The sequence below is a fragment of the Triturus cristatus genome, chromosome 3_2 (assembly GCF_964204655.1).
Source record: "Triturus cristatus chromosome 3_2, aTriCri1.1, whole genome shotgun sequence".
NCBI classification, from domain to species: domain Eukaryota; kingdom Metazoa; phylum Chordata; class Amphibia; order Caudata; family Salamandridae; genus Triturus; species Triturus cristatus.
In genome coordinates, this window is record NC_140584.1 from 1,212,170,098 (window position 1) to 1,212,186,177 (window position 16,080).

Below are 16,080 nucleotides of genomic sequence, written 5' to 3' on the forward strand. Positions count from 1 at the left end.
CTCCTCCTTATGCAGGCCAAACTCCTTTGTGATCATTACAGCGAACCGTGTGATCCACTGCAACTCTGACGTGGCGGAGGAGATGCACCACTGGATCTGTCTGCTGCAGAAACCCAAGGGGGAGTCCAAGGTGGACGGCCAGGAGTTCCTGGTGAGAGGTAAAGTGGCGGGTAGCTTACAATGGGGTGTTGAACACTGGGGTGTCATGGCCGACATTGCAGAGTATGTGACAGACTCTGTGTGTAGGAGAAGGGTGATGGGTGTATAGATCATAGAGTACCACCTAGCTGTGAGAAAGTGGCTCTGTATATACTGTTCCCAAATAGGTACAGGGTGTACAGAGTCCACAGTCCCCAGAGGTTTGGCAGAGGTTAAAGTTAGATATAACCTTACTCTAACGTGGTAGCTTGGTCGAGCAGTAAGGCAGTATCAGAGGACAGTGTAAAGCATTTGTTGTACACACTCAGTCAGCAAATGGTTTCACACACTCAATAACTGAACTCTAGGCCAATGGTTTATATATAAAAAAATATATGCTTGTTTTATTTAAGAACCAACAATTGGAATTAAAATATACTTTCTCAGAATGAGATGCTTTATATAAATACTTTAGCAATATGCAATTGACTTTTGTAAACAGTTACGAGTGGTTGCAATTTGAGTTCAATGGGAGTTTCAAGTTATTTGCCACAGATTACTTTTAGGATTACTTTTGGAATTCCAGGACTGGATCCTAGATTCAGTCCTGGGTCAGTACTTAGAATCAAGTGATAAAAGTCGACTTAATTACTGTGGTGATTTTTAGACAATATTTTGCTATTTTAAAAGTTGACAGAAAATATTTCATAGAAAACAGTCAATGATTCCCTATGGAAGAAAATTCAAGTTACAGGTACAGTATGTTCTCGTTACTTTTGTAATCCAGTACTGGGTACCTAGACTCAGTACTGGGACCTATATCCAAAACAGGTAAGCAATTACGTTTTCAGAAGTTATACGATTTTTAAAGAATATTTAAAGTTTGCAGAAATTGACACTTAGAAGAAATTTCACAGAAAAACAGTCAATGATTTCCTACGGGAGAAAATTGGGTTACTGGTAAGTACAGTTGTAAGTATTTTTCACAGTCAGTGCTGGGCACCAAGATCCATCACTGGGAGCTCACCTAAGAGCAGGTGAGTATTTTCGTTTTCGTTACTCGGCTGATTTTTAGTGAATATTTTAAGATTTGAAAAGTCCACACTTAGAAGAAATTTCAGGAAAAAGCAAGTCAATGTTATCCTATGAGGAAAATTGAGTTATCGGTTTAAAGGTAAGTACTCGACTGGGAGAGTTGAGGTTCTGGCCATAGACTCAGGGGTCCCCCAGGGTCAGGTAGGTACAGTTGGTTCACCCCCAGCGGCACTAGGGCGGCCGGGTGCAGAGAGAGTTAGGCCCAATGTTATCCTATGAGGGATAGGGGGCCTTGGTTGGTGGCTGCTGACTAGCAGGCCACGCCGCTGTGTGAGCTGGACTCCTGGTCACTTACTCAGGGCAAGTGGGGAAGTAGGTAGGTGTAGAGGTTGCACTGCCAGGGCCACTCGGACGGCTGGGTGCAGGGTGCTTTTGAGCCTTCGGGCGCTCAATTGATTTCAATGGGAAATCTCCGGTTTAGAAAAAGACTGCAAGCTCGGGGACGAGGATTCTTCAGGTGCCACCACCACTTCGAGAGGTAAGTTGGGTAGTTGGAGGAAAGGTAGGTACCCCGGGATTGGGCACAGGGGGCCGTGGGGCGCCGGGTGCAGGGGTACCTTTTGGTATCGGGAAATCTTACCCTCTGTTGATCACGGTTGGGGGGGGCACCTTGTTCTGAGGCTGCAGGCTTCTTCAGGAGTGTCGAGGGAGGTCCTTTGGTGCAGGACTTGGGGTCAGTCGCCGTGGGGTCATCCTCATGGTCTTTGTTCACTCCAACACAGGCCAGGCTTGGCTGGTGCAGAGTGTGCTGGGTTTGCGGTTCCGGGCTGCTGCCAGGGATTAGAAGTAGATTTTGTGTAGAGCCTCTACTCATGGGAGTCCCAGGGGCTTAGAGTCAAAAGATAGCCAGGTCCTCCGGGGTTTGTGAGGTTGCTGGCCACAAGAGATGCCGGGTTGGAGCAGGAGCAGGTTCGAGAGTCGACAGGCCGGTAGGGCTGGGGCCAAAGCAGTTTGTGTCTTCCTCTTCTAAGCAGCTGCAGGGCAGGTCTTCTTTCTTCTAGCTCTTCGGATTTTTTAATCTGGAATCTGGGGAAGGAAGGTTCAGGGTGCCCCTAAATACTAGATTTAGGGGCGTTACAGGTAGGTGAAGGGCAGGGACCAATGGGTCCCTGTCCTGGGGTGGGTACACCCCCTATCCTGCCTCTCTCCTGTGGGAGGGGGGCAGTAGCCTAGTCCTGATTGGGTAGGGCTTCTCATCTTCAAGATGGCGAGAGCCCGGGGATGTGCTTCACCTCGCCTCCCCCACCTGAGGGGTGGTGTAGGCAGGCTGGCACATCCCCTGTCCCTATTTGGGGTTTCCGGCCAAGCTTCCCGCCAGAGTGGGGGGTTGCAGTGGCCTGGGGAAGCTCACAGAGGTGGCATGCCTTTGAAGCTTCCCCCTGCCCATCCTGGGGGAGGAGATTTAGCACCTCGCCCAGGGTGTGCATTGTTGCAGGCCCAGGAGAGATGGGGCTCTCCCACCCAGTGGGTCCAGCAACATGTCTGCTGTGTAGCAGCCTAGGCAGCCTCCCAGACCAGACGTGGATTGTAGGTTAGGTTTCAGGGGGCATCTCTAAGATGCCCTCTGGGGTGCTTGGTACATTAAATCCCACACTGGCATCAGTGCGGGTTTAATGTGCTGAGAAGTTTGATACCAAACTTCTCAGTCTTCAGTGTTGCCATTATAGTGCTGTGGCGTTCGTGTTTGACGAGCTCTCAGCACCATGTACTCTTAAATGGCAGCACTGCACTTAGTGCCCAGGAATTGACCTGGGTACTGTAGGGGCACAGGGCTCATGCTCCTGTGCCCACACCACTGGCATAGGGCACCCAGCTAGAGGGGTGGCTGATGTATGTCAGGGCAGTGTAGGTGGTGGGCATGGCACACAGGGATGTGTGCCATGTCGACTTTGTTTTGTCTTGTACCCAGACACTCTGCCTGCAAGGGCAGTGTGTGTGTGTTAGGGTACAGGGCCTCTAAGGGTGGCACAATGAGTGCTGCAGCCCTTAGAGGCCTTCCCTGGTCACAAGGCCCTGGGTACCTAGGGTACCATTTACCAGGGGCTGACATGTGGCCAGGGTTTGCCAATTTGGGATTTAGGTTTTTAGGGACGGAACATAGGCCCTGGGCACCTGATTGGCAGGAGTCCAGGGCACACTCAGTCAAAGTACATTCAGCAAAAAGTGGGGGCATACCATGCAAGAAAGATGGCACTTTCTCACATAGGGTACCTGAAGCGCACACAAGTCAGGCTTCACATAGAAAATACCGTCCGTACGAAGGTCCTGCATCACAGAAGAGTTCCCTTTCACCAGAGGCCCCTGGTGGAAGGGGAATTGTGAAAGTTGGAGCAATTGGAAGTAATAGAGAAGGTATCTGGGCCAACCCCATGGGTGTCTCCATTGGTAGTAGCACTCAAACCAAGGCAGCCAGGAGCCATCTGCCTCTGTGTGGACATGTGCCTTCCGAATGCTGCCATACTCCGAAAATGTCATCTAATGCCCACTATTGAAGACATCTTAGTGAATCTGAATGGTGCACAGTGTTTTTCGAAGCTGGACCTCAAAGTGGGGTACCACCAGCAGGCGCTGAACCCCACTTTCTGCTAGATATTGAAATTTTCCACTCACCTAGCCCTGATACCAGCGCCTCAGTTTTGGCATTTCATCAGCACTGAGGTCTTCCAGAAGACAATCCTGGAGCTATTGGCTGGCCTGGCTGGAGCCCTCAACTTCAGTGACAATGTCCTGATATACTCCTGAACTCTGGAAGATCTCCACAGATGCCTCAGAGCAACCCTATCCCACATTGCAGACCATGGCCTCACACTACGCCGGGAGAAGTTCCCCTTCTTCGAACAGTCTATTGAGTACTTAGGATACATCTTCTCCAAAGATGGCCTTCATGTTGAGTTGAAGAATGCAAATGCTATCCGGACGGCAGTAGTGCCGCAGAGATGCAAAGCTTGCTGGGCCATGCCACTATTTGTGGGCAATTTGTCCCCAGCCTTGCAATCCTGTCGGAGCCCCCGTGAGTCCTCACAAAGTTATACGCGGTGTGAGGGATGAATGACAAGGCAGAAGATGTACTCTGGAAGGTAGAAGATGCACTCCAGCAAAGCCACAATGGCGTTCTATGACCCCACTGCTACACTGAAATCGTGACGGACGCCAGCCCGATGAGACTGGGAGCTTTTTTACTATAGGAGAAGAGCCTCAAAACATGGGTCCCTGTTGCATACACCAGCAGGGCCCTCATGGGGACCGAGGCAAGATATGAGCAAATTGAACGGGAGGCCCTGCCACCGATTTCACCATTACTTATGTGCAAGGCGATTTAGGGTCGTAACGGGCCATAAGCTGCTAGTCCTGCTCTTTGCGGGCACATGCCAGAATCCATCACTGAGAATCGGGAGGTGGGCTGTGCAGATGTAAACCTATGACTTTGAAATCGCATGCTAGCCCAGAACCCACATCCCGTTCAACTACTTATGGCAACGCCGGCACACTGGAAGAGCTGCAACCAAGGAGGCAGATGAGTGGGGCGAGGACTTTGTCAACATGGTAGTGCAATGTGCTTGCCAATTAGCGAAAACAGTGGAAGAGATACTGAGAGTCGCCAACTTCAACGTGCCTGCAGCGACAAACACAGTCTTTACGCGCACGCACCTGGAGCCATTTCTTCAATTGTGCCAGCGGATGAAACCCGTCCGACACATTTGTCCTCACTCAGCTACAGCGTGTCCGCCACAAACTCAGCCACACCACAGGAGGACTACTTCTAAGGGGCCAAAATATAGTCATCCCAAAAACCCAGTGGGAACGGATGATTGTCCTGGCGCACCAGGGGCACCTAGGCACAGCGAAGACCGAGGCACAGCTATGGTGGAAGGTATGGTTTCAAGGAATGGAGGAGGTGGTGGATGATGCCATACAACAGGGCCTCCCCTGCCAGATCACTGGCTGGATTGTATCGCCAGCATTGGTTTTGTCGCAGGAGCTTCACCCCCACCTGTGGACACATCTGAGCATGGACTTCGGCAGCTTCCCCGATGCGAGGTTCACTTTTGTCGTCCTCAACAAAACTTTAATACCTGGTGGTCTAGGGTGTTGCACTCTACAGAGGTTGTGCATTCTACAGCATTCAGAGTGGTCCAGCCAATGATGAAGAGGCTGTGTCGCAGATAAAGCACATACAGCTAACACAAGGCTCTACAGCAGGTAAAGCGCACACAGGTAACACGAGTCTCTGTAGCAGGTAAAGCGCACACAGGTAACACAAGGCTCTATTGCAGATGAAGTGTACACACGTAACACAAGGCTCTGAAGCAGATGAAGTGTATATGTAACACAAGGCTCTGTAGCTGGTAAAGCGCTCACAGGTAAGACGGTGCTCTGCAGCAAATGAAGCGCACACAGGTAACACTAGGCTCTGTAGCAGATAAAGCGCACACAGGTAAGATGAGGCTCTGTATCAGATGAAGCACACAGGTAACACAAGTAATTTGTAGTCCCTGGGCAGGTGCTGACCCAGTTATCCTTTGATTATCAAAGCACTGACTAGGTTCCAATGAATGCTTTTGCAGCAGCTGACACCTGTAGTGAATACAACGTACAGATTTGAGTCCATCAATGTGTCTTGGGTCTAAACCTTTCTTGTGTCAAAACGTTAATGCAAGACATGTAAATGAACCACTGGGTTAGTTCCAAGTGAGCCACACAGATTTACACACAAAAGGTAGAAACAACCTTCAATCGTAAGATAAATCCATACGTTGGATTAAAATGCAGTGTAAAGGATACTATTCTGTTGAGACCTTCACAATAGATAATGTCAGTGTCTCCTCAGACTACGGACATTTAGCACTGCTGATCACTCCATCCACCCATCACTCCATCTGTCCGTCCATCCATCCACCCGTTTGTCCATCTATCTATCCATCCATCTGTCCATCCATCCATCTGTCCATCCATCCGTTCATCCATCCATCCATCCATCTATTCAGCACAGGGAGCCTTGCGAAGAGGAACTCTCAAGGGACAGGGAGTAAGTGAAAAGGGAGGCTGAGATAGACAACCTCGGTGACATCTAGTCTAGTAGAACCAGGAAAGCAGGTTCTAGTGAGGCAAAGCTACAGGGGTCTGGATGATAGAAAGACATTCACAAAAAGAGATATTCGAGCAGGAAGTGCCGCACACAAGGACATAGTGACAATGACTTTGACAATAACAAAACGGAAAGAAAGTGTCAGATAAGTCTCAGGTACAGACAAAAGCAGCTCAGGCAACTTCCAGTCTATTCAAAGCAAGCTCAAGATCGAACACCCCCACCAGAAAGAGAAGCTGCAGCTCTGACTGTACTTTCAGGTTGTGTTTTTTCTGGTCTTTTAGGGCCGTATTACATTACATATTATCATTGTTTGCGCCCGGCGAGCCTTCAAAAGGTGCACTGGGCGCAAACAGTGATAATGCGCCTCATTATGGTGTATGTGCTGACCCCAGGGCAGCCGTGAACTCGCGCTGCCCTGGGGGTCGTGCATTCATGTAAAAATGCGGAGCGGCTGCTTCGTGTTTTCACTGTGCAGGCGGCAACCCACCTGCACTTTCAAAGGGGATTAGAGATCCCCTTGCAGGCGGGGGCTGTCATTGTCCCGGGAGTGCGCATAGTGGGTGCAAACGGCCATTGCGCCCCCGTGGCACCATTGGTAATACGCCCCTTAGTGCCTGAGCTTGTGGCTCTCTTCCTCATCCCTGACTAAAACTTCAGTGCTCATCATCGCTACCCCGTGCAATCAAGAGCCCAAGTGGAATTTTTGGGTTACCCAATTGCTCAAGTACCTTTGGTCCTGGACTCCAGTGATTAACCTCAGTGCCCCCCCCCAGATATTGCCTACTAAACACTGATTGTCCCAGGACCGCAGGAACGTCCTTATGTGCACAGTATGAGGCTGAACTGGGGTAGCGTCTATCTGCTTGCAGGAAAGTAACTACAAATAGTGTAATCGATTCATGGTATATTCTCCAAGAAGTAGTGAAGGGATTGGTTTTTAAGTCGCTCAAGGCAATGACCATTAGAGATGGCAGGTAAGAAGAGTACTAGAGATTACGTAGCTGCTGTAAAAGTGAAATGGGTGGTAATGTGAGCGGGTCTACTGTCTATCTCTGTTTCTGTATCTCTGGAGCATGGTCTTAGTTCTCAAGAGGGGGAGGGAGCACCCTGCCTCTCACCCCAACGCAGTTCACCTCATTGCATCTGGTAAATGCACCATGCTTACTTCAAAGTTGCTTTCGTTTTTCACCAAAGTCGATGCAGATTGTGCTGTTATCTCTAGACCTGTTTTTCTGGGTTTAGTACTTCATCAGTAGAGAGCAGAGAAGTGTCATCTGGGGCTGCTGAAATGCTGCCCCAGTGTTCCCAGGTCACAGTACCACTCCACAGGCACACAGGTGCAGCCCAGGTGAGCTTGTTGGCTCGAGGGAACTCTGTGTTCGAGGCATATGAGCTGCAGATTATACACTGTGCATAGATCGCCATATGGATCGTGCTCTTGGCTCGGTTTCCCGCCCCATCCCTATCATCCTTTCTAAAACCTCGTATTTGTTCTGCTCTCCTAGGCTGGCTTCATAAAGAAGTTCATGGTGGCAGCAAAATGTCCTCCCTGAAGCTGAAGAAGCGCTGGTTCGTTCTCACCCACAACGCCCTGGATTACTACAAGTCCTCCGAGCGCTCCGCGTCCAAACTCGGGACCCTGGTGCTCAACAGTCTGTGTTCGGTGGTGCAGCCGGACGAGAAGGTCTTCAAGGAAGCAGGTAAGTGGTGCACATCTGGGGGTTTGCTGTGTCAACATTGACTCCTCTGGAGCTGCCGATGTGCAAGGCTAATGTGTCAGCAGAAAAGAAGTACAAAAGAAAGTCCAGCATCATGTCTGCTGAATAATTGTAGAAGTGATAGAGAATGAAAAGAAAGTTCAGTATTGCGAGGGTACTGGGGCACATTGGCAGCTGGTGAGTGGGGCACATATGTGTACATCAGCTTTCAGGATGTGGGCAATCACTGCCTCTTCCCTGAAGGGCTCCAGCAGTGTGGAGGAGGGCTTTCCCCCTTCGAGAAGCATGGAAGAGGTAGCAGAACATGACACATGGACAACAGGGAAGGGAGATGGGGAAGAGGGTAATAACTGACAGAACTCAACATATGATGACAGGAAAAGGGCGAGAATGGCACATGGATAAAGAAGAGGGCAGCGTGCCATAGTAATAAGAGGGCGTGCGCCAGGTGAATCAAGGTCGAGAGGGATAGAATTAAAGGAGAGGTGTGAGAGGTGTGAAGAAAGGCTGAGTTAAGAGACAACACACTATAAACAGAGCTGAAAGCATCACAGTGAAGAAAAGCAATAGCCAGCCAATCTCAAAGAGTGAAAGAAATAGAAAGGAGAGACATAGAGGTGACCACAAACAATGATGGAGATGAGTGATGCAAAAGGTGTAGGAGAGGACAGAGAGTGACACTGAAAGAGAAGAGGAGGGAGTGGTGAGGCCAGGTATCCAGGAGGAGGCGTGACAGAGAAAGGAAAGAGACCCGCCCCCTCTGCAGACCATCCAATCGTGCCATGCAGCCCGAGGCTTCTGCAGCAGCACGTTTGCTGCTTCTCTCTTTGGTTATTTTCCAAACATGAGGGGTGTGGCATCAGAGCAGGGCCTTGGTGAATATAGTTGGCAGGCATCAATCAATCAATCAATCATGGAACTTATATCGCGCACTACTCGCCCGTAAGGGTCTCAAGGCGCTTGGGGAAGGGGGGCTGCTACTGCTCGAACAGCTAGGTCTTGAGCTGCTTCCTGAAGGCCTGGTGGTCCTGGGTCCTCCGCAGGTGGACGGGTAGGGAGTTCCAAGTCTTAGCTGCCAGGTAGGAGAAAGACCTTCCTCCGGCGGTGGCTCTCTGGATGCGAGGGACGACGGCGAGGGCGAGGTTGGCGGAACGTAGCTGGCGGGTGGGCGTGTAGAAGGTGAGGCGGCTGTTGAGGTACCCTGGGCCTAGGTCGTGGAGGGACTTGTGTGCGTGGGTGAGGAGTCTGAACGTGATCCTCTTGTTGACAGGGAGCCAGTGCAGGTCTCTCAGGTGGCACGAGATGTGGCTGCGTCGGGGGACGTCCAGGATGAGTCGGGCGGAGGCGTTCTGGATACGCTGAAGTCTTTTCTGAAGCTTGGCTGTAGTACCGGCGTAGAGGGTGTTTCCGTAGTCTAGTCTGCTGGTGACGAGAGCCTGGGTGACCGTCTTCCTGGTCTCGGTCGGGATCCATCGGAAGATCTTTCAGAGCATGCGGAGGTTGTGGAAGCAAGCTGAGGAGACGGCGTTGACTTGTCTGGTCATCGATAGGGAGGAGTCCAGTATGACGCCCAAGTTGCGTGCGTGGTCCGTCGGTTCGGGTGCGGTGCCTAGTGCCGGAGGCCACTAGGAGTCGTCCCATGCGGAGGGTGATGGTCCCAGGATGAGGACTTCTGTCTTGTCCGTGTTCAGTTTCAGGCGGCTGATGTTCATCCATTCAGCGACGTCTGTCATCCCTTCGTGCAGGCTGGCTTTGGCGGTGTCGGGGTCTCGGGAGAGAATCAGCTGGGTGTCGTCGGCGTAGGAAATGATGTTGAGGTTGTGTTGGCGTGCGATGGCAGCGAGGGGTTTCATGTAGATGTTGAAGAGAGTGGGGCTGAGCGACGATCCTTGCGGGACGCCGCAGATGACTTCGGTGGCCTCGGAGCGGAACGGAGGGAGGCGTACTCTCTGTGTTCTGCCGGAGAGGTATGAGGTGATCCATTCCAGAGCCTTCCCTTGGATGCCGGTGTCGTTGAGGCGTTGGACTAGTGTGCGGTGGCAGACAGTGTCAAATGCTGCGGAGAGGTCTAGGAGGATGAGTGCCGCTGTTTCGCCGTTGTCGAGCAGGGCTCGGATGTCGTCGGTGGCTGCGATGAGGGCGGTCTCGGTGCTGTGGTTGGCTCTGAATCCGGACTGTGATGGGTCGAGGGATAGTAATAAAGAAGCATTTGCAATGCAAAAGGTCTCACATTTACACAAGTTTAAGCTATTGGCATTGTAAATCACCATGACTTTTATTTGTTTTGTTTTTTGAAATCTAAATAAAAGGCATTGTCATTTACAATGCCAATAGCTTAAACTTGTGTAAATGCGAGACCTATTGCATTGCAAATGCTTGTTTTTCAAGTGAAGTTGGTTTCAAAAGTGGGTGACGCCATTGAAGTCTATGAAGGCATTTTGTTTGTCAGGCAAATAGAAGCAAAAAGAGGGTGACACCCTGATTGTGTTATTGATAGGTATGCTTTGCTCTTTCCTTCCAGTCATAAAACAGAGTCAAAATGATAAAACACCTTTGTCTGCTTAGCAACTCGGAATAAGAGAAGTCTTCATAAAACAGAAACAGGAATGCCTGCTACAGCTGGGCTGTCGCCAGCCACCGTCTCCCCAAAGATATCTGACACAGCCCTGCTTCAGCAAGAAAAAGAGTGAAGTGGTCAACTGTGGTGTGCAAGAACATGTCCGCTCGTGCCAATATACAAAAATATAGGCCTTATTAATGCATTATCTTCAAACATAAAAAAATTTCAACAATTACACATACCTGTGCTCACAGGATAAAGTCACAAAAAGAACAGGAAGTGATGAGGATTGGGTAGGGTATTCTGGGTAAGAGTATAAAATCAATGCTATGCCCTTGAGCGAAAGTCTTTCTTCAGATATCCTTTCAAAGGTACCTGTCTCGAAGTATCGAGCCTTAATATGAAAGCACTGGGATGATGAAGATGAACGAGAAAGTAAAAGCCTCCCAAAACTCACGCAGAAATGATGACACTCAAACCTGTGTATTTAACCTATTGATGATCAATTAAAAACAATGATTAAAATACCAGTTATAACAACCCAGAGTCAATAAGCAATGTTTTATGTTTACTTTTTCTACATGAAAATACATGTGGAGATGTGTGAGGGCTTTGCACGCTGATTTATGATTTAATCAGAACAGCCAAAGACGACGTCGCTTGTACACGGAACAGCGCGCTCGAGCTCACACAAGACAGAGCACTTTATGAAACTCTGCACGGTGCCTGCATGAAGTAAAACACATTGCTATTGTTACAACAAGCATTTGAAATGCAATATGTCTCGCATTTACACAAGACCTATTGCTTTGCAAATGTGGTAGTCATCAGGGACAACAGGAGTGCGGGTGGGGAACGGGGGAAGAAGGCACGGACAACGGGAGGGAGGGGGGAATAAAGAAGGCAGTAGGAGAACCTCATTAAAGAAAAGAGTGCTCACAGTCTAAATAACACGTACCGTGTACCACTCGAAGTAAAGGGGCCAGTCGTCAGGGGAGGTGACAAATGAAGAGGAGGCGGTACTAAGGAGGGACTAACAAGCCTATTGATGAATCAGAAGCCAGCATTTAGGACAGACAATGACACAAGCCAAAGGCAAACATGGGTGGAGAATGAGCGGGGCATCTATTCGCTACTTGTCTACACTACGTCTCGGAGAGCAGCGCATGCGTGCTGGCTCAGACTCGACCTAAAAAGGGACTACATCCGTAAGCCATGAGTGATATCCCCAGCTGTCTGTTGCATGACTAGGCCGAGGACTGGGTGCTATCTTCCTTCTTTCAGTTATTTGGTTTGTGTGGAGGAGGAGACATAAATTCCATCATGCTAGGCAGGTCCCCCGCCCCCCTCGGTATGGTAGAACATGTGAACCCAGAAGGCCAGTGCAGAATCCTTTACTTCTGATGGATACATCTGCCAGTGGATTCCTCACCTTGTGAATATCCCCTGCGCCAGCAACATTCGGAAACTTTTGTAGCAATCCACGCCGATGTGGTCGAAAGCGACGTCACAGAGACACGGCTTCGCTCGCGACTCCGCTGACGTCACCGGCTCCATAAGAAGACCCCATCGGCGTGATGACGCCAGTTCCCTTTTTTCCGCGCCGATGACGCCAACGGATTTCGGGAATCGTTACTGGTAGCTGTTCTGGTTACTTTGTATGTTTTCTGGATTTCTCTGTCTATCTTCTAAAAATGTCGACAAGGAAGTCTGGGTTTAAGCCTTGCCGAGAATGTGGCAAGCACATGTCCATCACCGACCCGCACGACGATTGCGTTTGGTGTTTGTCCTCGGACCATGATGTGGGAGGTTGTTCGAGTTGCAGGAAAATGAGCTCGAAGGCTCTTAAGGAGAGAGAAGCAAAGCTCTTTATCGCCCGGATGAAGAAAAAGGAGAAAAGAAGAAGATCCGGGTCGAGGTCGGCTTCCAAGTCGACTTCGGGACATGCTTCAAAGAGCAAGAAGCATAAGAAAAAGAGGAGGCATTCATCGCATCATAAAGTTTCGACGTCAAAGTCGAAATCGCCTGCTCGACGTCGGAGAGAGTCAGTGTCTCCCTCTCCTGTCCCGACTTCGCCTCCGGTTCCATCTTCTCCGGTGCATTCGCCGGCTCCGGCTGAATCCCCGGTGCCGGTGTCATCTCCGGCGCCGGTTCCATCTCCAGATCCTGCAAGTCCTCCGGCTCCGTCTCCGACTCCGGCCCAGGATGAGGATCGTCCGGCTCCGACTGAGTCTGTGACACCGCTTGCTCCACCGTCGGCGCCGCCAGGCCCGAGTCCGGTGCTGCCTGACCAGTATCCTGCTTTCCCTACTCCAGGTCAGGACCCCTCGCATTATCTCAATGCAATGTATGGGGTGTTCTCACGGGCCATGAATACCTCTGGTGCACCTATGGGTCCGATGGCTTTCAATCTGGGAGTGCCGCAGGTTTACCCTCAGGCACCGTTTATGCCATTCTTCCCAGCGACGCCGTCTTGGCAGCTGCCGGCGCCGAGAACTTCGCCGCTTCCCTCTTCGCCGGCGCCGACTCGACTTTGTTCGACGCCGGCTGCTCCAGCTGATCCGCGTTCGACGCCGCTGCCGGCGCCGTCGGATTCGAACACGGCGCCGCCGACGCCGCAGGTGCGGATCCATTCAAGAAGGGAGGCGCAGAGAGTGAGAGTGCTAGAGGAGAGACGCTTTCTGATGGAAGAGGCTGAAGAGGGGGAATTGGTCGAATCCGATGAGGTGTTCGACGAATTGAAGGAGGCAAGTGGTCTGGATTTGTCTCCGGAGTGGGAGATCTCTCCGCCATCAGACGAACCCTTTAAAGACGCAGCACCCTATCATGCAGTAATTAGAAAGACTGCGGAGTTGTGGAGTTGTTGGACCTTCAATTGCCATCCACCGAATTTAAGTCCAATATTTTAACTGAGGTGTTGCATTCGCCAACTGCGGTCTCAGAGCCTCTGTTGCCTTTCAACAAAGCAATTTTGGAACCTGTGCTGGATGTATGGCGCAAGCCTTTCTCAGCTCCTGCAGTCTCCAAGTTAGTCGCAAGAAGGTATAGGGTGGCTCCAGGGGATCCTGAATTTTTATCATCACACCGTTCACCTGAAAGCCTAGTAGTTCAGGCGGCTTGTTCTGGACGGTCGAAAGGGGCTTTTCCTCAAGTCCCAGGGGACAGGGAGGCAAAAAAGGTGGATCAATCAGCTAAGAAGGTCTTTTCATCAGCCAGTATGGCTTTAAAATCTTCAAATGCGACTTGTCTGTTGGGGCGCTATATCCATGCGCTTATGGATTCGGCTAAAAAGTTGGCGCCGAAACTGTCAGAGGAGGATAGAGGAGGCTTCAATGAAGTTCTATCGGATGCCCAGGCGGCTGCTCGCCAGGTTATTCAGAGTGGCCTGGATACAGCAGACTCAGTTGCCAGGGTCATGGGGTCTTCAGTTGCCACCAGGATGGGTGCATGGCTTAAGTCCTCCGAATTCTCATCTGATGTCCAGTCAACTTTATTGGACTTACCTTTTGATGGGTCTGGTCTGTTCGGGAAGAAGGCTGATGCTGCTCTCGAGCGCTTCAAAGAGAGTAAGGCTACGGCTAGGTCGTTGGGCCTTCAATCCCAGCCGAGAGGTACTTTCAAGAGGTACAGAGGCCTTGGAAGGGCGAGTTTTCGTTCATATAGACCAACCCAGCAGCAGCAGCAGCAACAGCAGCAAGGCTCCAAGGGATGTAGAGGAAGACTTAGGGGTCGCTCACGTGGCCGTCAACTCTCCTCCTCCTCTTCCTCTTCCTCAGCCCCTCCCACCACCGCAAAGCAGCCCTAGATTCGACATTCCGGATCATGCTGGTCCTGTGGGGGGCCGGCTTACCCCTTTTCTACAAGATTGGGAGTCTGTAACTACAGATCTCTGGGTTCTGGATCTGGTGGAAAATGGGTACGCCCTTCCCTTTCGGGAATTCCCTCCAAATTACCCTCCTTGCCAAGGGGCTTGCTCGGAGGACCACCGTCTCCTCTTGCAGGAGGAAGTCCTGAAGTTGTTTCAGAAAGGTGCGATAGAGGTGGTTCCAGAGCAGGAGAGGGGTCAGGGATGCTACTCCCGGTATTTTCTGATTCCGAAAAAGGACGGCAGACTGCGTCCGATATTGGACCTCAGAATCCTGAACTTCTACCTGAAACAGGAGAAGTTCAAGATGCTCACCCTTGCGCAGGTTCTTCAGGCGCTGAATCAGGAGGACTGGATGGTGTAGCTCGACTTGCAGGATGCGTATTTTCACATCCCCATTCTGAAGTCGCACAGGAAGTTTCTCCGGTTTACGGTAGGGTCGCAACATTATCAGTTTGCGGTCCTCCCGTTTGGTCTTACTTCAGCACCTTGAGTCTTCACAAAGGTGATGGCGGTGGTGGCAGCCCATCTCAGAAGGTCAGGGATTTCAGTTTTCCCTTATTTAGACGACTGGCTGATCAAGGCGGAGTCGTCGGAGAAGGTGCTGTGCCATCTGCAGGATACAACTCCGCTGTTGTACAGATTGGGTTTTTCGATCAATGTGCCCAAATCTTTCCTGGTGCCCTCTCAGCGTAACCTGTTCATAGGTGCGGTACTGGACACTACTGTGTGTCGGGCATTCCCTCCTCCGCAAAGGATTCTCGACATACAGGAAATGGTTCCTTTATTTTACAACGGAGCGGTCGTTCCAGTTATGAAGGTCCTTCGCCTGCTCGGTCTGTTCGCCTCCTGCATCCTGTTGGTCAACCATGCACGCTGGCACATGAGGGCGCTCCAGTGGTGCCTCCGCAAGCAGTGGTATCAGCACAAGGGAGATCTCAGGGAGTCTGTGAGGATCTCCAGAGAAGCTGCAGCGGATCTATCTTGGTGGAGCGTGGAGGGCAATCTGTCCCAAGGAAAGCCCTTTCATCTACCTCCATCGGTGACCACAGTGATATCGGATGCATCCACTCTAGGGTGGGGTGCTCATCTGGGGGATTTGGAGATCAAGGGTCTTTGGTCTCCAGAGGAAAGGTTGCTTCACATCAACCTTCTGGAGTTACGGGCGATACGTTTGGCGCTCAAGGCCTTCCTCCCTTCTCTTCGCGGTCAGTCTGTTCAAGTCCTGACGGACAACACTACCGCGATGTGGTATATAAACAAACGGGGAGTAGTGGGGTCTCTTTGTCTTTGCAGAGAGGCCCTGCGTCTATGGTCCTGGGCTCAGGACCATCGGATTTGTCTGATGGCAAATCATCTGGCCGGGGTTCTGAACGTGCGTGCGGACAATCTCAGTCGGCAGTTTTCCGCCGATCACGAGTGGAGGCTCCATCCGGAGGTGGTTCGTCACATCTATCGGATGTGGGGGACTCCTCGGGTGGACCTGTTCGCCACTCACGAGAACGCTCACTGCCCGTCGTTCTGCAGTCTCCAGTATCCGATGCAGGGAGCGTTGGGGGACGTGTTTCAGTTGAGCTGGGGCTCACAACTCCTTTACGCGTTTCCTCCCATACCT

General features: G+C 50.9%; 1 protein-coding gene across 1 annotated transcript in view; it reads left to right on the forward strand.

The window, feature by feature from the left end:
• Positions 1-16,080, forward strand: part of LOC146859468 (unconventional myosin-X-like) — an 869,852-nt gene that overhangs the window by 791,058 nt on the left and 62,714 nt on the right. Inside the window, exons 31-32 of the mRNA XM_085650190.1 lie at positions 16-158; positions 7,828-8,022. Of these exons, the coding sequence (XP_085506316.1) occupies positions 16-158; positions 7,828-8,022 (338 nt within the window). The remainder of the gene's footprint in view (positions 1-15; positions 159-7,827; positions 8,023-16,080) is intronic.